A 25,605-nucleotide genomic window follows, 5' to 3' on the forward strand; every position below is an offset into this window, starting at 1 on the left:
GTTCAAGCTCCAGTTCCCACCTGCCCTCCCCACCCACAGGGACCACCCTCAGCCAGACGCACCCACCCTACACAAGGGGCTCTTCCTAAAGGGGCCCACAGGATTTGGTTTAAGATGGAATCCAGTTCTAAAATTTACAGTATACAAGGGAGAAACCTGGCCCCCAGGGGGAGCTTCCAGGAAAGGTAATGGAAAGCAAGACCCAAAGTTAAAGTAAAAAATTGTTATTTCTGGGCCCACATACTAAGTCATATCAAAACAAAAGTGAGAACAAAAGTCAAACTTTAATACTTAAAAAGGTCTCAAACTGTTACAATGTCAAAGCAACTTACGAAAACTAAAATAACAAAAATAGTAGAGCAATGAAGAAAAAGAAAAATCACCATAATCTCACATCACTTTAATACAACAGATATTTTCCTAAATTCCACCTTTAATCCAAGTATCTGGCAGGGACACAGTTCAGGAGACTTTCAAAAGCAAAAAATGAGGCATGCTTCCTGTTTGCTGGGCAATGAAATGAGGGGGTTGTTGTCTCTCTTCCCTCTTCTATGGGCTGCGTCTCCCAGTGCAGCCCTCAGACACCCTGCTAATATTACTTCAGTGGAGGGGTTTGTGAAAACTTATCCTCCAGGATCCATCCCAACAGAAGGAAAATCTTAGGTGTGGAGGGCAGAGGCTCCTGGGAATCTGAATTTTTAAGAGGCACCCTCGCCCAATACCCGCAAGGGTTTCACTGAACATTTAGGTTCAGAAGCACTGTTCCTGGGAAGAATTATCCTGGGCTTCTTGTCCAAGCCCTTCTTGGAAGAGGGACGGGAAAGCTGGCGTAGGCCAGCAATGCAGATTCTGCTTGAAGGTCAGTGTAGAGGAAGTTGAAGACTTTTGAGGCAACAAGTGTTTGGTTTGTAAGAACAGTTATGAGTAACTTTATTCTTCTTCTTAAGTTGGGGAGAGAAGTTCCAAACTTCAGTTGCTCAAGCAATTCACCTGTACTTCCCCAAAGCGCCTTTTACCCAATGGACACCTAATGACCACATTTTAGCAATTCTACGATGCATGTTATTTCTCCCAACATTTAACATCTCTGAAACTGGATTGTGTTTTACAACTTCTCATATGATGTAGTTTAATTGGAAGCATTTCTTCTTAATGATACATAAAATAATGGTATATCTAATAAAAGCCAAGAAATCACTAATTTGATGAAATATGCCAGACACTACCAGACTTAAACATTTCAGGGAATGAATGAGGCTGACTGATCCTTATCCACATGAATGCTTCCTTCCACAAAACCCACATGCCAGTTGAAAAAGCCACTGTTCCTATGTATTTCCTAGTTCTACTCTGAAACTATGCAAGCAAACGTCTCCCCACACACAGATGCTGGGCAGGCAACGTGGGCTTGCTCCCCAGGGGGGCCCATCTTCCCTGTCAGAAACGTCAAAAAGAAGCTCTCCTACTAAGTACCCAGCTGAAGGGCCTCTGGGGGTTGGTGCACAATCAGGTGCGTCACTGATAGCACAGAACCCAAAGGAATGCCTCTAGAATTTATTACCTGGTCATCCTCTGCCAAGGAATGCGGCTGGCCAGGGTCCTGGGGCTCATCTGAGACGCTCTCATTGTCCATTTTATTTGGTAGGTTCTTCCTACTTGAAATCTCTCCAGCAGCAGAATCTGTCAGAGCCTCAAAATCATTCCCGTCTGATGCTCCCATGAACTCTGTGAAAGAGTGGTCCTCGAGGACGTTTGTGGTGTGCTCCACGGTCACCTCCCGGGGACAGGGCTCCCGGGCGGCGTGGCCGTTCTTGCTGGAGCAGGCATCTTGTTCTGAACATGAGCCAGTCCTACAGGACATTTTGGAGTTTTTCTCAGGGATGCTTTGGGATGATGGGCTCCCTTTGGCTAAGGCACTGTGTTCCTTGAGTGGCACCATAATGATCTTATCCTTTACCAAACCTCTTTCTAGCTCTGTCAACTCTTTGTTTGAGGGCGGTCTGAGATCGTGCCCAAGCGATAGTCCAGAATGCTCACTGGAGTCTGTGTCTTTCGTCGGAAGGGCTAGCTGATCTGAGCTGTCACTAGAGGGGACCACCATGTCGGACAGAGTGGCATTGGAGGCACTGTGGGAAAAGTAGCCACTGGTAATACTGCTGGTGGTAGGGCTACGGGATACTTCTTTCTCCAAGACCCTTGAGTTCGTCAAATCTACTTTAGAAGAAAGCCACTCTTTGTTCTCCAAGCTGGCATTGTAAACACTGAAGTCAGCAAACTCCACCGGTACATAAGGCTGTGAGCCTGCCAGCTTCCTGTTGAGAGCTTCCAGGCCACTGTCCTCCTCCTCAGAGTCCTAAAGAAGTGAAGCAGAAGTCAGCCATTAGCTCCTTCGAGCAGCTGTACTATTCAGACAGGTTTTAATACTTTACCACTACAGGCGTTCCTGCTTAGTGTTTATTTTTTTCCTTTTCTTTCGAGCTTGGTTACATCTTATCAACAGTATGGACACAGGTACCTTGTTCTCAGAAATGTGTGAACACAAACCCATTATCTCCTAACATGAAGATTTATTTCTTCTATGCGCATGCCATGCTAATTAGAAACTTCTGCTCCCCTGGTTTAAGAAAAAGGTTGGAACAAAGTGCAGCGGACTTGAATTAGTTACTTGCGATTGGTCTTCAGCTGGGATGTTGTTCCTTCTCTAATTAAAGGAGAGAGGAAGAGGGACAGTGAGGGAGGAGCTGCTGCTCCACTGGCTCTTACAATCCTTGCCTTGGGAAGCTAGTGCAGATAAACCGTAAGGTGATTTGTGAAAGGTTTCTGAGCTATTTTATGGTAGAGAGGACAGTAAAATAAGGCCCCGAGAGCAAACTAAGAACACAATCTCCATGCATTCTCAGGACTATACTAAATATTAGAAGGCTGTAAAGTACTGGCATTACCTTTCCAGAGGTTTGGGGAAGCATGGATAGAGGATTTGGTTAGAAGGTGAGGAAGATAAGATTTAAATGGAAAGCTCCTTTGTCAAACAGCTTTAGAAGTCTGTTTAAAAAAGATTGGTAAATATGCAAAAGTGGGTGTTATCAGCCGAAACCGGTTTGGCTCAGTGGATAGAGCGTCGGCCTGCGGACTGAGGGGTCCCGGGTTCGATTCCGGTCAGGGGCATGTACCTGGGTTGCGGGCACATCCCCAGTGGGGGATGTGCAGAAGGCAGCTGATCAATGTTTCTCTCTCATCGATGTTTCTAACTCTCTATCTCTCTCCCTTCCTCTCTGTAAAAAATCAATAAAATATATTTAAAAAAAAAAAAAGTGGGTGTTATCAACTCCCCAATTTCTTTCCCCAGTGAATGATTCTTTTATATTTTGTGGAAAACAATGTAAAACATGAGTATATTACATTCAAATAAAAACAAATGACATTACTATCTAGTCCTTTCTAATTAACCTTATAAACATTTCGTGACATTGCAAATATTCCTTTCCTCTTTTAAAATATGACTTTCATTCAACATTCATCTAGCACCCTCTACGTGCCAGCCATTGTCCCAAGAACTGGGAATACCAATGTTGAGCAACAATCTTGGACACTGCCTGGTGGATGGAAATCTCCTGGAACCAAACATCAACCTTACTGATCAGAGTGACACTTGGAGGGGATGAGGAGGGTGGAAAGGGGCAGAGAGAAAGGGTGCGGAGGAGGAGGAAGACCACACCCCACTGATATAGCAGATGGTAGTTCACAAATCAACATAAATTTCATCCACTGAATTTTATTGTAATATTTTCTTTTAAATCTCATTAGATGCTAAATACCTCAAACTAATTTAATACTCTTCAGCACGTTTTAGTTTTAAAAATAACTTGAATATAAATTATTTAAAAGCATCAGTAATCTTAATTCCTTGGCTATTAATTAAAGGTGAATATCAAATATCAGTGATAAAGTTCCAGAAATCAGCAAAACATTTTTTGGCAACACTAATCTCTTGCCATCTTATCTTTAGCTGAATTCTAAATTAAGTGGCATTGCTAAACAATGTGTGGAGTAGAGTGTTCTTTCTCCAGGGTTGGGGAGTGTTTGTAAAGGAACAAAGATTGGGAATAATTGTCTGGATCAGTGGCCTTTGTCGGTGTTTTCTAGATTCTTCACTTGACTTGTTTAGATTCAAAACTGAATTGCAAGTGTTTGTATCTCCTAAATTTCCTTTTAACTTAATCAAAGAAATATAACTCCCCAAGCCCAAGTATCTTTACTAAAGAGTTAGTTGTTGCGAGATAAATAAAATTTGGGGCTCTTTTTATGCCTGAAGTTATTTCTTCTGAGGACTGAGGAAAGGCCTGTCATCCTAAAATACAACAAGTGAAATATTCAATCACAAATCTAACATGTAGAAACAGGTGTACATTTGTCAAACTCACAAAGATAAAAAAATTAGTTGTAAAGGATTAGAATGACCTTTAGTAAAACTTCAGAGTCTACAAAAACCCCAAGATGTTAAGTTCAAATAGAGATGAGTACATAGTTCTGCACTTGGGGTGGGACTAGGGTGGGGAGAAAAGCTAAAGCAGCAGGGACAACTAATTACAGAAAAAGAAAACCGAGTATGGAGGAAATATTTAACACATAAAAGGAGACTGAAAGTTTATCAAGTTCCTGTCTTCAAAAAGAAAAGAGAGGACTTAATTGTCTTAAACTATATGTTAAGGAAATTTGGTTACGTAGACTTTTTATTCCAGAAATATTATTTATCATTGCAGCTTAAAGAAGACTAAATTAAGCACATCCTACTATGTCTTAAAGGCAAGAAGAATGAAAACTATACTTAAAAGTGGATCATGGAATTAAGTTCTCAAGCTTCTCTATAGCTACAGTCTTCATGATTTGATTTTTGCAATTTATTTTATGCAACTGAAACTTACATATAGAAAAAATATCTTGATTCTAAGAAGGAATCAAAACCCACATAAAGCAGTGACTCTGCAAGGAGTTTCACGTGTTGAACTCATTTTCATTCCCACTATAATGGTCTCTGTGTTGTTCATCAGGGAGACGGTCTCGGTCTTCAGAAAGACTGTACCAGCCAAGGACCCCCAGTACGTCTGTCCGTGGTGCTAAGATATGGGCAGACCTTTTAGAAAGTACAGCCGAGGAGTACTGAAACTGCACTATCTCTGGGGTCACAGGGGCCAGCCCAATTCTGCTGAGGGACAGAGCCTTTGTTCCTACATCTCATTAACTGTGAGACCTTGGGCCAGTCACTCAACAAGTCTTTTGTTTCTTCTTATGAAAAATGGGAGAAATAAGCCACATGCTGTGTATACAAGACCTAAGAGAGGGAGAAATGACTTCCTTGCTGCTCTTCTCTCTGCTTCATGACTTAGACTCAGAATGCATATCATTGCCTTTATCTTATTCATACATGACACAAAGTACTTGTATTAAATGATAACAAAATTCTGCTTTAAAGGACCAAGCATAGCTATATTCACTGTATTTTTTTGTGAAATTATAGGTTACTTTGGTAATTACATGGGCTAAAAAATAAAAGGAACAATGTCTCAATATTGCTTCTCAAAAATGATTTCCAACTCCCTTGGTGAGACTGAACCATTGATTCAGTCTCTCATTTTTCAAGAGTGGAAAAAGAAAGTGGATTAGGAACAAAGGAAGAAAGCAGTATATATCCACTTATAAGGGGAGAAATAAACTCTTCCTAAAAAGAAACTAGAATCTCAGGTCAAGCAAGTGATATCCTTAAAGTCTACAAAAACATCCTGGAAAAGCTGCTATCGGAAATAAAATAAATAGTTCAATAGCTTCAGAGGAGAGCAGAGGCCCATCTCTCAAGTAAGATGGTACCTTCGAGTCCTGCTCAGTGGACCAGAGGCTCGCTGCTGCTTGAGACTTCCCGGGTCAAGAGAAGCTGGTTCCGGTCTACCCCTGCTAGCCAGAGGTCCTGAGGTAGGTTTTATTTTAAAAACATTAAAGTATAGAAAATAACTATTAGGCAAACTCTGAATACAGTGGAACTATCTGCTGGGCAGCCCAGAAGGGCCATTCACTTGCCTTTTAATGTGTTCTACCCAAGTGTACCTGCTGTTGAAATGAGTTTCAATGTAGTGCCTGTGCGCCATGTGGGTAAGGGCCGTGTCAACAAACAGACCCAATCAGCCACAGAGCCAAGAAATCTGAGGGTAACAAAGCCACCTGGCCTTTCTAGCCCGAGCTGCAGCCCTTATTAATTAAGCAGGGGGTGGGCAACCAAGTGACTGAGCAGCTCATTAAGATTCAGAGGAGAAGCTGCTGTTGTGCATGCTCCTCTCCCACAGGAACTGGATGGGGACTTGGGGCTAGAGCAGTGGTTCTCAACCTTGGCTGCACATTAGAATCCCCTGGGAATCTTTTTAAAATCCTGATTTCTGGGCCCCATCCTCCGGAAATTCTGTTTCTTTGTTACTAATGTTGTGGCCCCACCCCATAACAAAGAAACAGAATTTTCGGAGGATGAGGCCCAGAAATCAGGATTTTAAAAAGATTCCCTGGTGATTCTAATGTGCAGCCAAGGCTGAGAACCACTGGGCTAGAGGGACAGGGAGAACACAGCAGCAAAGGCAGCAGAGAAGGACAGAGAGGAGAGGGGGAAATGGTGCCTCTTCTCCTTCCCTCAGTGCACAGGAGGAATGAGAAGGTCATTTCCTAAGATCCCCTAGCACTCCAAGCATGCAGCAGAGCGGCCAACTGCATATCCGAACTAGTTAGTTTCACACGGTGTGCATTAGCAGCATATTCCAGGACTGTGAAAGGGCCTCACATAATGAGCCTCTGGAATGGATCTCCCATGGTGCAGCGGGGAAGGGAAACTGCCCACAGAGCAGCCCGCACACAAAGGTCAACGCCAAGCAGCCTCTCTTGCTCAAGCTGCTTTCCTTTCTCAAAGTCTAGGAAAAGCCGCTCGAGAGGGAAAGCCTAGATGCAAAGTTAGAGAATTCTTTCCAGGTCTGTCAATCCAGTTGTTTTTGTTTGTTTTTTTAAATAGAAGTTTCATTTATAATCCAAAGTACCTGGTATGCAGTGTTTTAAAAACAATTTCTCAAATTTGTAAGTTGAAAACAAAGTGCTGGGGAATGAGGATTTACAGGTAGAGTTCCAACCTACCTGTGGTAAAATATAGATCAGCCACCGAGAAGCGAGACTGACACCAAGGGATGTGGAATATGTTTGGAGAGCAAATTTAAAAGGCTATCCGGGATGTAGAGATGATGATGATGAGTGGGGATGATGGACTGGAGTGTGGCTACAAACTACAGAACAATATTGGCAATAGCATCGAGCAACATGAAGAAAGCTTGCAAACATACCCACAGCTAGATGCATGATTACTTACTCCAAGTAAGTGCAATTCCTCTAGGTAGATTAACTTCAGAATCTGGCCAATATGTACAGGCACATCAGAAAGATTCAATATTAGTTAAAGTGATCTCTTTGTTACACTTTTTATAAAGTCTAGAATCATGAAAAGTGCCTTTCCCCCTTTTTTTTTTTAAAGCAAATTTATACTAAGTAAAAAAAATAAATTCAATTAAGTAGAATAAACACTTAGGAAAAAAGCACAGGTCACAGCCATGTTCATGCAAAATTTCATTACCGATGGTCACATTTAAAAACAACAGCAACAAAACAAAGACCCAATACATATCTTAATTTTTCTCTCTCAAGTATTTGGATGACCGTGAAAGGGCCTTAAACCCACCACCAGGCAATATGACAGAAACGGTTCCAGAACTTACAATCTTCTTCTCACGTTTGCTATTGTGTTCTACTGGCATGCTGCTGCCATTGCTTCCTGAGGGGACAGTGCAGCCAGGGTTATGTGCCTGAGATGGAGACATGCTCTGCAAAGGTTAAGACACACAGATGCATCACACACAGAAGATGGTAACAGCCAAATTACATATTAAATACGTGCACGTTAGAAAAGCGATGCAAATACCGTTATTACAGGTGAGTAGTGCAGCAAACAATTTCAGAGGCTCTAGTTAAACTACTAATGAAATCTGACAAGACTACACAGATTCTATGGCAAATAGCATAATTGGTTTTATCAAATTAAAATAAAGAGAGTCTTTAATATTTTCAAAAACACCCCAGGAACATCTCTTTCTCACTTGAAAGATAAAAAAGACTTTGAAAATCCATAGACACAAAGAAAACAACAGCAATTACAACAAATTAAAAAATGACCCTGTGTGCTTGAGGAAGAGATATTCCAGAATAGGATCCATGAAGTGATCATACAGGTATGTCTACATGCAGCATCCAACTTGTTAATGCAAACTGTTACTTCTCCACAGCCAACATGATTGATTCTTTCCTATCGTATATGGTACAGACAAGTCAAGCATTTACCTCCTGGCTTAGAAGAGGTCTTGCTTCAAGAGCTATCCTTTTCTTATGCTCCTCTTTTACAGGCATTAGGGGCTTGAAAAACTTTGGTGGCTGAGGAGAGAATGCTTTAAAGGGGCTGACTGTTAAGGCATGAGGATTCTCTGATGTACAACCTGGGGAAGACAAAGTCATAGGTTTATAGGCACAGAGCGCTTTAACCAATACATAGGAAGCAAGGTATAACCTAGCCTCAGGAGTATCTGGTGTAACGAAGACATTAATATGCTAATATATGGCTAAGCATTAACACAGAGGTAGAAAAGAATGGAGATACAACTACAATATCCAAAAAAGTCTTCGAAGAAATGAGAAAACAAATTTTCTACCCTTTTCAAGATCCAGCTTCAGCGCCACTTACCATACCAATTTAGACCCATGCTTATTTTGTTTCTCTGAATTCTCAGAGTTCTGAGAATGCACATGCATTTTAGCACTTTATCATTTAATATCTAATTTTCTACGTATCTCATTCCAAAGTTAGATTTTAAGATCTACAAATGATACCTTCTTGTATCTTTCATTGCATATAGCAAATAGGGGCTCAATAAATAATGAATGAATACTGTATAAATTTTCTTACAAGCCCCCTTTTGCCTCAAGCCTTCTCCATATGACTAAGGAAGGACAATTTTCTTTCTGGCTTTTACTCATTTCTTTCATTTTTGGGTCTCTTTTCCTCCTATATTTTCTCCCCAGCTCACTAGTACAATGGCACTTAAGTAAAATACAAGGTGTAAGATAATAGAACTGATTTGCACATCCACAGAATGCTGTTCCCATCAGGGCACTGAAAGATGATAATACTTAGGTAATAATGTTGTCACTGATTAAATTACTTTCTGGTATCATTTTAAAAATTGGTTAGGAATCAGAGACATGTTCTCCTAAACAATCCTTTAATTTGAGTACAAAAACATGACAGAAGTGGATATTCTTTTGGGGAAGAATGAAGTCTAATCATAATGTAATAAGATTTGTGTATATATCTCAAAACTGATTTCCAACTCAGGAAATGATGTATGAAAAATGATTTGAAAATTCTAAAGTGTTACACAAAAGGCCTATTATTTGAATGATACACTGCATAAAAAGCAAAAAGAAATAAAATAAGTGAACATATGTTCCATTCAAGAAAACAGTTTCAGATTATCTAGCAAACTAGAATTTCAGCTTCCTATCTTATTATTTGCCATCTATAAAATAATTTTACTCCCTGCTTTTCCTGAGGAATTATAAAGAAACTAGTGGCCCAGTGCACAAATTCATGCACACTGAAAGGAAATTAATTAGAAGAAATACTTTAATATCACTATTCGCCCTTTCTCTATAATAGAAGTGTCAACCAAATTCATGATCAATGACAGATCAAAACACATGCATGTGATTGGCGCCAGCGAGAGCTTTATACTAGTTTGTATCGCTCATGCATGAGTCAACTTAGCCTTTTATAGATATAGAATAAACTTGCTTAATTAGACCTGCTTTCTGATTTAGCTAAACTTTTTCCAGCCCAGTGAAGCACCCCAACTTCTCTTTCAGGTAATTGTGAGCAACACAGCAGTAAATATCAACATGAAGCAGATTATTATTGTAGATTATGCAGGGTGAACAAAGGGTAAAATATTTAACTGCAGCAGTTTGACTATATTCTGCGCAGTGAGAAAACCTGGTCATTCTTAAGGTCCACCATTTCTTACTTCTTTTCAGTTGGGTCAAGTTTCTAGGCTTTCTAAGTATTCATTTTCTGGCTAATGAAAAGAAAATAGGATCCCACCGAGTCTCCTATCTACCTACTCCAGGACTTCTGTGAGGATCAAATGAGATGAGGCCTGGGAAAATGCTTCACAGACATTTGGTTAAAGTGTAAAATGGTTCCACCTGGCTCTGAAGCAAGTCGTGTTTCTGGGCTGAAGAAACTGTAAAGCGGCTAGGAAGCTGGGTGTTCCTAGGTGACATCATTACCTGGATATTACACTTAGCATATTAGCCTCTTAGCATATTAGCCTCTTATATATATAGATAACGTAGAAAAACAATCTCACCACTACCTTCTTTACTCCTTCGAGGTGAATCCCTGGGTAAAGTCCCATAACACGCTACATCTTGATAACTGGAGCTGTAGTCAGACATGTCTAACTGGTTCTCTGGCCAACCCTACAAGGTAAAATGTGGGTTAAGCTGTAATAAAATCCCTCTGAAGTGAAAAATGAAGCCTGATTTGAGGGTTTTTTTTTTTAAATGGGATGGCAGTATGTACTTTTCTCTATTTTTTATTATAAAATATTTTAAACATATATTAAAGTCCTAAATATGACCAGTACTGTCATACAAGTACAAGGTATACTTAGAGTGAATAAATGTTAGTATCTTATTGCATTTGTTCAAAATTTAATAAAATCATTACAAATAGAGTGACTTACAGGTGCCATTCATCTTCCTCACTTCCCCAAAGCAGTCACTTTTATAATTTGATATGTATCTAAGGAGGCTGAATCATTTAAAGACCAAACTGAAACACTTTTTAGAGAGAAATGGTTCCATTAATAATTTTTCCTGGGTAGCAGGCACTAGCTGGGACGGCCCCAGGCAAACTAGGTGATATGGTTACTCTACATATACCAGAGATTTATGAGTATCAAACTGGCATAAGATACTGGTATCCTAAGGGAGAAAATTCCTCTTGTATATCGTACAAATTTATTTAATTCACTTCAACTTCTCAGGAGTTGGTTGCCTCTAAGAACTAAATTTTAAACTTCTTGAGGACATAATCTGTGTTTACACTCTGAATCATCCATTGTCCCTAGCTTAGTAATTTACATACAATATATAATTAAGAAATGTTTGCTGAATAAGATGATGTTGCAAATGCCCTTGATTTTAAATCCCTAATTTTACACACTTGAAATAATTGTGATTTTGTTATGGTGGATGTAACACCTTAAACCGGTTAAAGTTAGTCTCATAAACACAGATATTCAATTATGTTTGGTATGGAAAGCAGTGTTATATACTAAGTAACAATGTAATACTCAGTGCACAGCAGCAGTTTCTTTCTTTCTTTTTTTTTTTTTAAAGATTAACATTTTTTAAAATATATTTTACAGAGGAAGGGAGAGGGATAGAGAGTTAGAAACATTGATTAGAAAGAAACATCGATCAGCTGCCTCCTGCACACTCCCCACTGGGGATGCGCCTGCAACCAAGGTACATGCCCTTGACCAGAATCGAACCTGGGACCCTCCAATCTGCAGGCCGACGACCTATCTGCTGAGCCAAACCGGTTAGGGCACAGCAGCAGTTTCATATCAAGTATTTGAACTTGAAAATGGACATATGGAGACAATGATCTGCATAAGATTAAGTTGGGAAGTCCAGAAATTTTAAAAACACCAAGATATCCTACCTTTCCCAATTTAGAGAATGCTAATAAACTAGCCACGCCCACAGGTACACACCTTATCATCTTCATCAAAGCCAGAAAGGTCTGGTCGACTGGAAGAGACCTATAAAAGATGAATGGTTTTACCAATGTGGCTTATATATTTTACATAAATTTTATATATACATGTATAAAGAAATACGATGTTACATATACAAGTGAAGCCTGTATGACCACCTCCTCTCTTCTTTCTTTCTTCCCTCCCTAGGAGCAATGACTATCCTAAATTTGGGGTTTATTATTCCCATACAGGTTTTACGTAATATTATACATATGCCTATAAATAATATATAGCATTATTTTGCACATTTTTATAATTCATATAAGAGGTATCTTACTATATATGGTCTTCCTCAATAGTCTAATAATTTATTTTGTTGTATTCTAGATGGACATACAGGCTGCTTCTAATTGTTTTTATTATAAACTATGATGAAATAAAACTTGTTGCTGCTGCCCCTAAGCACCACTCTTTCTACACACTATCAGTACTAACATGTGTATTATTTCAGCATCCTTTAGTCCTAAACGTACCCCATGTATCTGAGAATCTCTGAGCATATATTGAGGCATGAAGTCTCTGCCTGTTGATAAGGTACATGCAACTTCAGCTCTGCTCTTCCATAGGGATTTTAGGCTCAGCTTATCAACTCCTAAAATAAATTATGTTGGGAATTATAGATCAGTTTAAGATGTGCCAATTTTTTTGATACTGTGTATTCACATCAATGAACATAATCTCCCCATGAGTTGAGGCCTTCTTTATGGTGATAACTGGATTCAGATTTCCTATTTCTTCTCGATTCTGTTTTTGTTTTTTTTTTTTGTAGGAAATTTCCACTTTGTTTAAACTTTTACATTTACTGACATATTATTATTCACTAAAGGCCTGGTGCATGAAATTCGTGCACGGGGTGGGATGGGGGGTCCCCTCAGCCCAGCCTGCACCCTCTCCAATCCAGGACCCCTTGGGGGATGTCCGACTGCTGGTTTAGGCCTGATCTGGGGGATTGGGCTTAAACCGGCAGTCGGACATCCCTTTCACAATCCTGGACTGCTGGCTCCTAATCGCTCACCTGCCTGCCGGCCTGGTTGCCCCTAACTGCCCCCTGCTGCTGGCCAGGTCACCTCCAACTGCCCTCCCTGCTGGACTGGTCACCCCTTACTGCTCCCCCTGCTGGCCTGATCACCCACAACTGCCCCCCTCTGCCGGCCTGGTCACCCCTAACTCCCCGCCCACCCCCCGCGCCAGCCTGCTTGCCCCTAACTGTACCCCCACCCCTTGCTAGCCTGGTTGCCCCACACAACCTGCTGTTCAGTTATTTGGTCATCCCTCAGTAATCCCCCTGCCGGCCTGTTTGCCCCATGCAGCCTGCTTGTTCAGGTGTTTGGTCGTCCCTCACTAACCCTCCTGCCAGCCTGGTCATAGGTAGCCATCTTGTGAGGGTGTGAGGGTCAATTTGCATATAACCTCTTTATTATATAGGATGGTTTGCTCTCACAATGTCTAAATCTCTGTTCTCTCTGTAGTGATAAGCTCCTTTTTATTTCCAATATTACTAACTTTTCTCATAGTTTCTTTTCTGCCCCAATCAATAAAAATACAAGTCAATTCATTTGACCAGTTTTTTAAAAAAACTACCATTTTTTGTTTCTCTTCTATTTGATATACCTCTTTTTGATATTTATTTCCTTCTTTATTGAATTTATAATTCTGTTCTAATATTATTACCTTCTTTTAAAAAATATTGATTTTTCTAACAAATATTTTTTTCATAAATGTTTTTCTGAGTCTCTTAAAAATAAGTAATTACTCCTCCTCCTTTAAAAACTATAAGTAAAAACCATAATAGCGTTAAGTATAATAAAGTATAATAGCGTTATCACATTTTAAAAAGTTAAGTGATTCCTGAATAGTGTCAGATATCCAGTCAGGGTTCAAATGTCTCATAAACATTTCACAGTTAACCCTGAATCTGGATCAAAATAGTTCATACATCGCAACTGGATATATCTTATCTCTTTTAATTTATGAATTTTCCCTTCTATCTAGGTCATTCTTCCTGCTACGTTCCCCATAGTCGGGATTTTGCTCATCGAATCCCCATGGTGTCATTTAACATTTTCCTCTAGCCCTTGTAAATATTAATAGTTAGATCTAGAGCCCTGATCAGATTTAGGTTCAATTTGTATGTGTGCGTATGGGGGAAGGTAGAATACTTCATAGGTGGTTTTTCTTTCCTTTGTAAGATAGATGTTCCTCTCATTATTTTTTACTCTTCTCTTTAATATAAGAGCTACAATTTCCTAATAGTAGCTCTCACGCTTTCATTTTCTCTACTGTCCAGTATTTGCAAGATTCCACTAAAGGTCCATCACGTTACCCAGCTGTGCCCTCAGGTGTGCTTCCCCCGGACCGAGGAGCGGGCGTGGCAGTTTGGGACGCCCACATCGGAGCCGAAAGTTCTACTCGCACCTACAAACCCCAACCTCGGTGCCCTGCTGTGGGACATGCCCGCCCGGACCCTGCAGGGTTGCTCACATTGTGCACGTTCGGTGTGCTGAGGCTCCTCCGCAGGTGCCGGGCTTTGGTGGAAAGTGCTTCTTTGACTGTGACTGCCTGTAAATTTGGAAATAATATTAATTTTCCTCATTTGATGACAAAAGTAACGTATGTTTATTGTGGATGACTTAGAAATACAGAACTGAAGATCATTTCAATCCCAAACACGCTCCCCCATATTCACAAAACTGGAAACTTTTTGTACCCACTAATTTTTTTTGCTTAATCTATCAAAAATATTTTTCATAAATAAAACCAGAAAAATTGCTGAATTAAAGAAATTTATGTTGTCAAACTTTTTATAGATGAGCAAAGGAAATGTAGAAGAAATACCTCTAACTATATATTTTGTCAAAGTAACTGTTTTTTCTAATGAGACCGCTACTCAAGCATTCCTTCTCAGATAGGTATAGAGCAGCGGTTCTCAACCTGTGGGTCACGACCCCTTTGGGGGTCGAATGACCCTTTCACAGGGGTCGCCTAAGACCATCAGAAAACACATATATAATTACATATTGTTTTTGTGATTAATCACTATGCTTTAATTATGTTCAATTTGTAACAATGAAAATACATCCTGCATATCAGATATTTACATTACGATTCATAACAGTAGCAAAATTACAGTTATGAAGTAGCAACGAAAATAATTTTGTGGTTGGGAGTCACCACAACATGAGGAACTGTATTAAAGGGTCGCGGCATTAGGAACGTCGAGAACTACTGGTATAGAGAAAAGGTGTTTGGTAAATTCATCTTTGTCCATTTGTGGTGAAGACTGGTGACTCAACCTCTGGCCAAGTTACTTGCCTGCCGGAGCCGCTCAAGGCTCAAAATGTTCTCCACCTGCAGCACGCCACGCGTGTACTTCTCAATGTATGTTTCTCCATCTGACGTGCCTTCATTTTCACTCCTTGCTGCCATGAGGGCCAGTGTCTCCCGGTCCTCAATCTCCTCTGTTGCCTAAAGTGACAAGAAGACAATTATAATACTTCTAGATGAACAGTATATATATATTTTTTATCAAGACTTTGGTGAGAAAATGATTTAAAAGTTTTGAGAACATTTTCCATTACTTAGCATTGCGATCTTTAAAAAAAGTAGTATCTATTTTTACCTTTGGTATATTGGATACTATTTCATAGGTTACACCGCAGGAATAAAATATATTTTTCAATGACATTCTCCTCTTCAAACTCTGGGTGAAACTCTGGTAGAAAAGGAAAACTGAATGAAGTGATCTGAAAATATAAGTTATTTAGTTTTGTACAAATTGTAAAAGCATTGCCAATCACTGTTTTCGATACATTCACAATACTCAAAATAGAACAACAACAACAACAGAAAAGGAACAGAAAAAAACAGGAAAAAAAAAATCTCTGTGCCCACCCCTGAGGAACAATGACGCCCTGCTACTATTTGGGCAGAGTATAGCATCTGCAGCCTCTCAGGGTTGCTGCTCTCTCCCATTTGCTGCCTCTCTTCTGATCCTGCCAAGGTTGAATCAGTCTACGCTGGCATGACCAGAAGAAAACTGGACAGGATCAGTTTTGTGGACCGTGCCTCTGAGTTGAGACTTGGGGAGGCATTCGGATAGGGATTTATTTGGGGCCTGCATTTTGTCCTGCTTTTGCCACTAATCCTTTTGGACCTGGCGCTTAACCCTTTAAACAGTAAAATCTCATAGCTCCATTGCCTGCTAGGACTATGGGTCTCAAATCGATCAAGGTGGAAAGTCCTTGTGGATGACATGAACTTGGCTATCCTCAGACCCCACTATTTTGAATAAATGCGAATCAGACAGTAACGTGGCCAGCATGGTAACAATCTGCATATCCACTGTGCTAACATCACAAACACTACTTTGTGACAGAAGGGAAAACTTTGAGCTCATCTATGCAACTGCTGAATCAGGCCCCACACTACCTGCTTGTTGTAAATATTGGCTGCAATCCGTTTTCGTAACACTAACTCCATGGCAGCCGGGTGGCTGAGCTGGACTGTGGTCTTCACTATCAAGTAAATCCTTTCATTCTGGGGAGTGACCCTATTCAAGTGAACAGAATCATGCACCGAGGAGTCCCAAGAGGCTATGGCTGAAACCTAGAAAAGGGAGAAGGATGGAGAGATGGAAACAAGACACAAGTCAGTTATATCACCCACTAGAGCAGCGGTTCTCAACCTGTGAGTTGCGACCCCTTTGGCGGTCGAACGACCCTTTCACAGGGGTCGCCTAAGACCATCCTGCATATCAGATATTTACATTACGATTCATAACAATAGCAACATTACAGTTATGAAGTAGCAACGAAAATAATTTTATGGTTGGGTCACAACATGAGTAACTGTATTTAAAGGGCCAGAAGGTTGAGAACCACTGCACTAGAGAAAGAAAATAAATGCAACTCAACTGAATAATATTGTCAACCACAAGTTCTATTTTTTCAAAAGTTCCCAGTCCTCCTCCCCAAAGCAGACCATAGTAGTTTAATGGGAAGACAGGCCCACAGGCACATGAAACCCTTAAAGAGAACTTTGGGGATCAATTACCTCCTCATCACTGTGCTTTATGATGGGCAGGTAGAAAAACTGGCTGCCATGCTCCTTGGGCAGGATGGAGTTCACGCCTGAGGCATGGGGACCCACAAGCTGTTCATTGGCACTGAGGTCATCCGCTAACCAAGACCAGGGCACAGAAACAAAAGTGGGGGGGAAGTCAGTTTTTAATTAAGACCAAATAGATGAAGTTTACATGTAAGATGTTCAATTTTTCTCTTATTCCCCATCCGCAGTTGATATAGACTCCAATACTCCTTCACAATCATGTTTATTCTTTACAGACTCTGCTGTGGGGCCAAAAGTTGTCTTTGTGAGTCTCCTACCAAACGAATTGAATTTATTCTATATGTAGTCCGAGGAGCAAATATTTTTATTACATATACACAACTTAAAATTTTGCTGGTTTCTGATACCAATTCCTCCTGTAACCTAGTGTTAGGTTTGTTGTCCTACTTATATAACGTATACTAAATTAGATTTAGAGAAGTTCAATTATCAATTTAGAATCAAAGTCCTGAGCACTTTGGAGAAATCTGATAATCTTCCAATGTCGTGCCAAAGCGGGACTCACCCTTCACAAATCTCTGTAAGTGGTCATCCAGTTTTTGCCTGTACACCCCCAATAATGGGGAACTCACCACTTCATGAGGTACAGTCTACCTCTAGGCTTTAAAAAAGTCTTCGTAGGAAGAGCCAAAGCCAGTCTCCTCCTGTCTGCCATCCGCCCACTGCTGGACTTCCCTCCAGAAGAGAGGCTTTGAGGCTGTGCGCTGAGGGTCCCAACGCCTCTCTATCCCCAGACTCAGCAACTCTGCTTTTGTTTTCTATGCCTGGGGTTCCATTTAAGACTTCATTGTGAAAATGGATTTTACTATTAAAACATATTAAAAACCACTGTTCTAGATTCACCCAGTTTTGATCTAATTGCTACAGTAAAGGACAATTCTAACGCAGGGGGACTGTCATGTTCTGGTACCAACACCACTGTGGTGGGAGCAAAGGACACTAGTCAGAAATGCAGATGCCTACTCCCTTGCAAAGCCTAGAGATTCAGAGTCTCTGAGGGTGATTATTTTCTCAGGTAATTTCCATGTCTGTTAACATTTCAGAGCAATAACTGCAGTAGTGTTTCTGTATGAAGTTCTCAATCTCTCTTTTAAAGATTAAATATCCAAATCTTTCTTCCAATGCTCTACATGTCATGGCCATATACATTTAGTTGGACTAACAGTATTGCCTAGATATGGCATATGAGTAATCAGAAAAGTGATTCAATAAGGATCAAAATCATGTGGGTCCGAAGAGATTACAAACCTTAATTAAATGTGATAACCCCTAGACAGTTAGAGGTCTACTTACCGTTCAAATCAAGGAAGAGAACTGGTATGTGAGTTTCCATTCCAGGTGGAGGGATCCTAAATTTAATAACAAAATTTAATCACAACCAAATATGTGTTTTACATCTTGATAGGTAATCAGACAGCACTGAGGCACGGATGCAGAGGAGAACCATGCTCTTGGAGATACAGGTTCCATTAATAAAATATTTTCACATTCTTGACATTCCTACTAACACAAACCATGGGAATTATGTGACTTATATAAAGAACTACCAGTTGTGTATATGAATTACATATCAACTGAGACAATGATTATTTGAAGCCTTTCTAAAAATAATTCTAGTGATGGGGAAAAGAGAAGGGGATGTTGTTACAGTGGGAATAGGGGACAGGATCAAAGACCATAGGAAGTATACAAAAAAGACAATATTGAAAAGCTCAAAGAAGGAGAGAATGAAAGATGGAGGAAAGGAGGTAGAGTTGTGTCCAGGAAAGACCAAAGCCGTGTTTCATCAAAAACTTGCCAATCTGCATCGGAGTCAGCTTGTGGGGGCCGGGGGGGCGGGGCGGGGGATGGGGAGGGTAGCGCTCTTAAAATGAAAGTCCTGGGCACATCCTTTTTCTTCCAAATCAGAATAATTAGAAAGGGGACCAGGACTCTACATTTTACAAATGAGGTGAAACAGTCTAAAGAGGGCCTCAAAGAGCAGAACACAATGGGACTGGGCTGGCTGTTTATCACAAGTGGCTGCCACATGCTGCATGTGACCTATAGGATTCCAGCACAGAGGAAAATCTGCAGGGAGAAACATCAGGTTAAAAATTCTGTGTATGCAAATTCAGATTTTCTAGTTACATAATCCCATGAAATCAATCACACTTCCACTCATCATTATAGACACAAGTAACATCATCAATGTTTCTGCGCCTGTCCAAAAGAGATGACCTGGGCATGAGTTCAAAAGAAATCCGATTTCTCCTAATCACCTAGGATATATTCTTTTTTTTTAAAAATATATTTTATTGATTTTTTACAGTGAGAAAGGGAGAGGGATAGAGAGTTAGAAACATCGATGAGAGAGGAACATCGATCAGCCGCCCCCTGCACACCCCCCACGGGGGACATGCCCATAACCAAGGTACATGCCCCTGACAGGAATCAAACCCACCCCCCCCCCCCCCCCCCGCCGCGGTCCACAGCCCGATGCTCCATCCACTAAACCAAACCGGTCAGGGCTAGGATATATTCTTAAGAATAAGAATGAGAATAAGCAGCAGCAGCAGTTACCCTTCAATGAATGAGCCCTATAAATAAGGTATTTGTATATATTATCTCTAATCTTCACAACAGTATCATAAAGGTAACCCCATTAATGATTAAGAATGAAGCCTCCCTGTGAGGCTGAAACGGCCCCTGTGTGGCTGAGACGGCCCCTGTGAGGTTGAAATGGCCCCTGTGAGGCTGGGACGGCCCCTGGGAAGCCGAGAAAAATACCACATGATCTCACTCGTTTATGGATAATAAAGACCATTATAAACTGATGAACAAAAATAGATACAGAGGCAGAGCAGCATTGAGCAGACTGTCAAACTACAGTGGGAAGCCTGGGGAGGGTTGCGGGGGCGGGGTAAGAGATCAACTGAAGGACTTGTATGCATGCATATAAGAATAACCAATGGACACAAGACACTGGGGGGTAGGGGAGGCTGGGGGAATGTCAAGGGGGGAGGGGAGGAGACATATGTAATACTCTTTGTAATACTTTAAGAAATAAAACAAAATTAAAAAAACAAAAAGAATGAAGCCTCAGAGAAGGTAAGTGAACAACACTTAAGAGCTATAGCTGGAAACCATATCCATATCTATTGGACTGCAGAGTCAAAGATATCACCCTGTTTCTTATGAGCATGAGGACTCACATATCAATCGATTAATTGATTGTAATTTAGATATATCTTCTGCCCTCTTTGACTACACCCTGGAAACACTCTTCTTTTGAGCCAAAATAAGAGAATTTCTGGAGATCAGGACACCACGTCCAAGTGGCTCATGCAGAGGAACTGAGGAGTGTGGTATTAGATTCCTGGCCAGGTAATAAATGCTCTCTGGCTTCCTGTGAGAGGAAGTCGTCTGCGGTAGGGAGGAAAAAATGGGAATGTGGCACTGGAGACGGGAGCCCCTTCCCTGGGCAGCTCATGCTGTTTAACATTTCCCGTGATAATCCGGGAAAGTCACTTGCGTGACTCCTGCCACAGGCCCTCTGAGCCATCCTGTCAGACCTGCACAGACGGAAGGGTGGACTTACCAGTCGGCAGGTGCCCCGGGGATCCCACTGCCTGGGGCTGGCACCAGCACCGCGTTCCTTTCCTCAGTCAGCCCCACCCACTGCTCCACAAGCCGGGCTTCCCGCTCCACTTCGTCCTCGGTTTTCTCTGTGGGGCAGAATGAGGGGATGAGTACCAAGAACGGAAAAAGTACAATTCCTACATTTAAAATAGATGAGTACTTGGTGATATCCATACATGGCTTGAACAACTGCTACAATCACAAAGGATTTGAGGCTTTAAAGTTCAAGCCTGAGCACCCAGTTGGGCTTGGAGAGGCTAGGACACTAGGTAATGAACCACAAACCAGGAGAGTAGAAGGAGCATTGGAACAGAGATTAAAAGACTTGGGTTATTTTACTGGTTCTGTAAAATTTGAAGAAGTGATTCAATAGATAAGTCTAGTTTCCTACTCTTTCACAAAGGTATAATCAAGCCATATCTACTTCATGCATTTGTTGGAACGATCAAATAAAATGATGGATGTGACATTGCTTTATAAAAACTACACACCATTTTATATAGAGAATTAAAGAATACCATATGCCGCACCCTGCAAAACTAACTTTATTTTCCTTCCTATTCATTTTTAAGAGATTTTATCTGATATATTTTGAAATCCTCTTACCTATAATACAACTCTGGAGCTACCTGGACATAGTGAGTTTTTATGAGCAGGTGGAGCACATGCACAAAGGACACTATGAACGTTGAGCCGAGATGTTGTACTGGGGGAGAATTTTGGCTAACTTCTTCATGAAGGGGATTAAGTGTGATGTGTCCTTTGGTGCTGAATCATCCGCAATGAGTAAATCATAAAGTGAGGATGTGAGACTACGGGTTTCAAGAGCATATTTATACTCTGAAATCCAGGAGGCAGTCGCCAGCATAAGCGGACTGCATTCTTGGAGCTCAGGCAGTGGCTGCAGCTGCAGCCAGCTTTGGCTACGTGCATGGCTACCTCCCAACAGTAGCTGGGGCTGACCTGCCAAAGGCTGTGCTTTTAGAAGTGACCCTTTAGCTGCTGTCAGTTCCATGTTCTGAGCCTGAAATAGCTCATTCCTGAATTATAGTATTGATCATATTTGCATTCATCAAAACATAATTTCAGTTTAACATTTAATATCACAGTTAACTCAGAGTTTTATAAAAATGTATTCATTTCAAACTCAGAGCCTTCTTAAGCTAACACTGTACAATATGACACACAGATATTTATAATTGTTATAAGGTTAAAAACTAAGATACAATTATCCAACAAAGGGAAGAAAGCAACCCACTGCAATTGTCTACAAGTGAAAAAGCTACTCCCGGGAAAGAGTTTAATCTCACATACCTTTTTTATTGCTGATTTTTTTAATCTGTTCATCTAAATATTCTCGTCGCTTAATGAGTGCATCAGACCACCTCTCTCTTACACAGTTTAAGTCTTCTTCCTGACATGAGGGAAGGGAAGCATTTTTCTGTAAAGTGCATAAACAACTAGTATTTCTTTTAAAAAAAAAAGATTTTTCATTGATTAGAAACTTTTCATTAGGAAAGGCCATTGAACATTGCTGTGTGATTAATATGCAAGAAAGCAAAGAGGCCTCACAAACACTGCATGCTGATCGAGAATCCCGTTACTCAGAAATCAGAGCCCAAGATTTTCCAAAAGGATAATTGTACCTAAAAGCAAGAGAGGCTCAAACTACACCAGCTGTTGGATGATTCCTACATGGTGTGTGTGTGCTTGTGTGTGCTGAAGCTGTAGCTATTCATCTGAAAGATTTGCAATTCTCAGCTGAAGGACACCACGAACAGAGCCCAAACCATGTAACAGCAAATGGAATGGAAAATGACAGGTATTTTCATAGTTCACAGTTCAATGGCCTGATGACCTGTATTTTCTGAAACGCAAAGGATGATCAGCAGAGAACCTGCAAATTTGCCCCTACCATGAGGTAACAAAAATATCCCATGCAAAAACCCAACATGCAGTCAGCCATGCTCTCAGAACTCCCAGCAGCAAGCCAATGGACTTCACGTGTATACGTGGCAGGAAGCGCAGACAGCTGCAGGAGTGAGTTAATGGTGTTGCTGAGATCCATGGGGATCTTTCTCTTATACTTTGTTTTTGCTTGCTTGTTTTCTTTCTTAGTAAAATTATGATGAGGGAAAGAACCCATAATTCTATTCAAAATGTGCTAACTTGCTTAATTCTAATCTAACCCTTAAGACACTACATTCAGAGCAGACACCTGCAGACTTCTGAGGCTCTACCTACAATGCACACACATATTAAGCACAGGAAGGCACACCAGGAAAACATGCTTTTTAAGTTTATGTGGAGAATTAATAGAGAGACTGGGAACCAAACCCCAAATAGTCCATCCTAGTTTGCTGCCTTGACCACTGCTATTATTGCTCATTCATGATAGCAGGTCAGTCAGTGATGACTGGGTAAAACCTCACATTTGCACATATTAAAAAGTTGAGATTTAAATTCTCCAGGTTATAGGTAACTAAGCTTGGCCTTGATGAGAGAAGAAAACTGGCTAAACAAAACAAAACCGTGTGCATAAAATGTCTTCAATTTTTTTATCCAACAAAAGTCTCTTAAAGTATAATGGCATATTAGAACAATACTACTCTCTTGGATGTAAGGAGCTAAGTGTAGTTTCTCATAGGAAAGACAACCTACTTAGAGAACATGGATGGATAACTGCACAAATTTTAATGTCACCAATTTAATACAGCAATCATGGTCTTGCTTAGAAAGGCTTTATAAGCTAGTAATTTGAGATGGCATAGCAAAATAGCAGTATTTGGTTATAAATTTTAAGCTGACAGAGAAATCTATATAGAGGCAGTATTGTATCCCTGATTACATTTAAAGCAAATCAAAAGCAAGTGAGAAACTGCATTTTCTTGCTCTACGCTCCTCCTTCCTCCTCCCTGCTCTCTGCTTTGCGGGTGCTGGCAATTAGCAGCAGCTGTGCCCCATGCCACAGGACTGACGGCAGCAATACCTGATAACTATCCATATCATCACCATCCTCATCATCTCTCTGGCAGGAAAAAAAATAAACACAAAGGACATGCATTTTGTTTCTCAAACAGCACACTTAAATAATTCTTTAAGCTTAACACACACATTACAACGGACAGCACACACATCAGCATCATAAAACATTTAATTGAAACTCAAAAAGATTTAGTACATTTAATTAACTTGTCTATAATTACTTAAGAAATTTAAGTTTAAAAAAATAAAGAAAGGAGCCCCACTGATGTTGCTCAGTGGTTGAGTGTTGACCCATGAACCAAGAGGTCACTGGTTCGATTCCCAGTCAGGGCACATGCCTGGGGTTGCGGGCTCCATCCCAGCAGGGAGCAAGCAGGAGGCAGCCAACTGATGATGTTTCTCTCTCATTGAAGTTTCTATCTCTCTATCCCTATCCCTTCCTCTCTAAAAATAATTTAAAAAAAACATTAAAAAATAACAAAGAAAGGAATAATTTAAAAACAAGAACTCTCTTAGATGGGACTACCTGCCTTACTGCATTGTTATGCAAATAGTTGCTGTGTATTTGTGGGTGAGCTATTTGAGATTTAGAGTAGGTTTAGAAACACAGAATGACAGAGAAAGGACTTTAGAGATTCCATGGCTTGGCCTTTGAGTTTTAGCCAAGAGGCAACTAAATCCCAGAGGATGAAGTGATTTAATGCAAAAATCACACACATAATGGTAGGGGCAGGCCTGTAGTCTCCCACCTCACCACACCACTCTCACTGATGAAATCATCACAGTGAAAGCTCACTGGGGAACCTAAATCTATCTACATTCAAGGTTCTGCACCAGACTACTGCAATGAAAGCAAAGGCCACTATTTTAAATATACGGACCTATCATTATTCCCTATTGTGTATATCACCCTCCATACCAAACAGCTGAGAAAAATCAGAACTGTATTGAACCCACAGAACTGTTTATAATAATATAAAATAACAATTTTGGCAAAAACATTTGTCAAAATAAAATCACAGTGTTGAAAATAAAAGAGTTTTAGTTGAGACAATTTTCCTTAAAAATAAGAATAATGAAATTCCCATTTGTAGAGAATATTCATCCATATGGAGGCAGGTTCTATTCAAAATGAATACTGGGTCATGTAATACAGTGGGGCCTTGACTTAAACTCGTTCCGAGACCGAGCTGGTTAAGGAGCTCGTTAACTCAAATTACTCTATCAACTCAATGCAAAAAATCGGCCGAGAGACAGCTGGTCTCTCAAAAAAACTCGTTAGTCGGGACACTCGTAAGTCAAGGCCCCACTGTAACTTTCTTTCATTTTTTTTCTATGGTTACTGGAAGGGTAGTATTCAAATAGTGGTCTAGTCATAAAAAAGACAAACCTTTTTTTTCAAGTTTAAAAACATAATTACATTATTCTCACACCTAGGTATATTTCAAAATATACTGCTACTTAAAAGTGCTTTAAAAATACAGTTAAAATTATTCTGTCTAGACTTAAAAATATACTTTGTTTTAATTTGGCAACCACCATTATCATTTGTGTAAGTAATTCATTAAATGCAAGCCAAATACTGAAATAAGTTTTCTTGAATTAACTCCCCATATTAATGAATCATTTATCATTATTTTTTAGATATAGGAGATACTGAAAACTAGCCTGAGCTTCTATGATGGATAACTGTTGTGACACCAACATATTCTGGATTGGCCTGAGCTACTGAATCAGAAAACTTCTGAAGTATTACATCAACAACAAAAAGTTACTGGATATATCCTTGATTGGACATGGCAGTAAAAATAAATAAATAAAAGCTTTAAAATAGCCACAGTTTAAATTTGCATGACTGGTACTAGGCTCTTTAAAAAGAACAACATTTAGTATTGGAAAAAGGCTGATATTTGAGAGCTTA

General features: G+C 40.2%; 1 protein-coding gene across 1 annotated transcript in view; it reads right to left on the reverse strand.

Moving 5' to 3' along the window:
• Positions 1–267: 267 nt before the first annotated feature.
• Positions 268–25,605, reverse strand: part of KIF13A (kinesin family member 13A) — a 207,269-nt gene continuing 181,931 nt past the window's right edge. Inside the window, 15 exon segments of the mRNA XM_059688710.1 lie at positions 268–1,554; positions 1,556–2,353; positions 7,791–7,895; positions 8,410–8,561; positions 10,497–10,602; positions 11,907–11,954; positions 14,433–14,506; positions 15,260–15,416; positions 15,571–15,663; positions 16,380–16,556; positions 17,004–17,128; positions 18,372–18,427; positions 20,659–20,785; positions 22,014–22,113; positions 23,689–23,727. Of these exon segments, the coding sequence (XP_059544693.1) occupies positions 1,516–1,554; positions 1,556–2,353; positions 7,791–7,895; positions 8,410–8,561; positions 10,497–10,602; positions 11,907–11,954; positions 14,433–14,506; positions 15,260–15,416; positions 15,571–15,663; positions 16,380–16,556; positions 17,004–17,128; positions 18,372–18,427; positions 20,659–20,785; positions 22,014–22,113; positions 23,689–23,727 (2,196 nt within the window). The 3' untranslated portion in view covers positions 268–1,515.

This window comes from Myotis daubentonii, chromosome 3 (assembly GCF_963259705.1).
Source record: "Myotis daubentonii chromosome 3, mMyoDau2.1, whole genome shotgun sequence".
NCBI classification, from domain to species: domain Eukaryota; kingdom Metazoa; phylum Chordata; class Mammalia; order Chiroptera; family Vespertilionidae; genus Myotis; species Myotis daubentonii.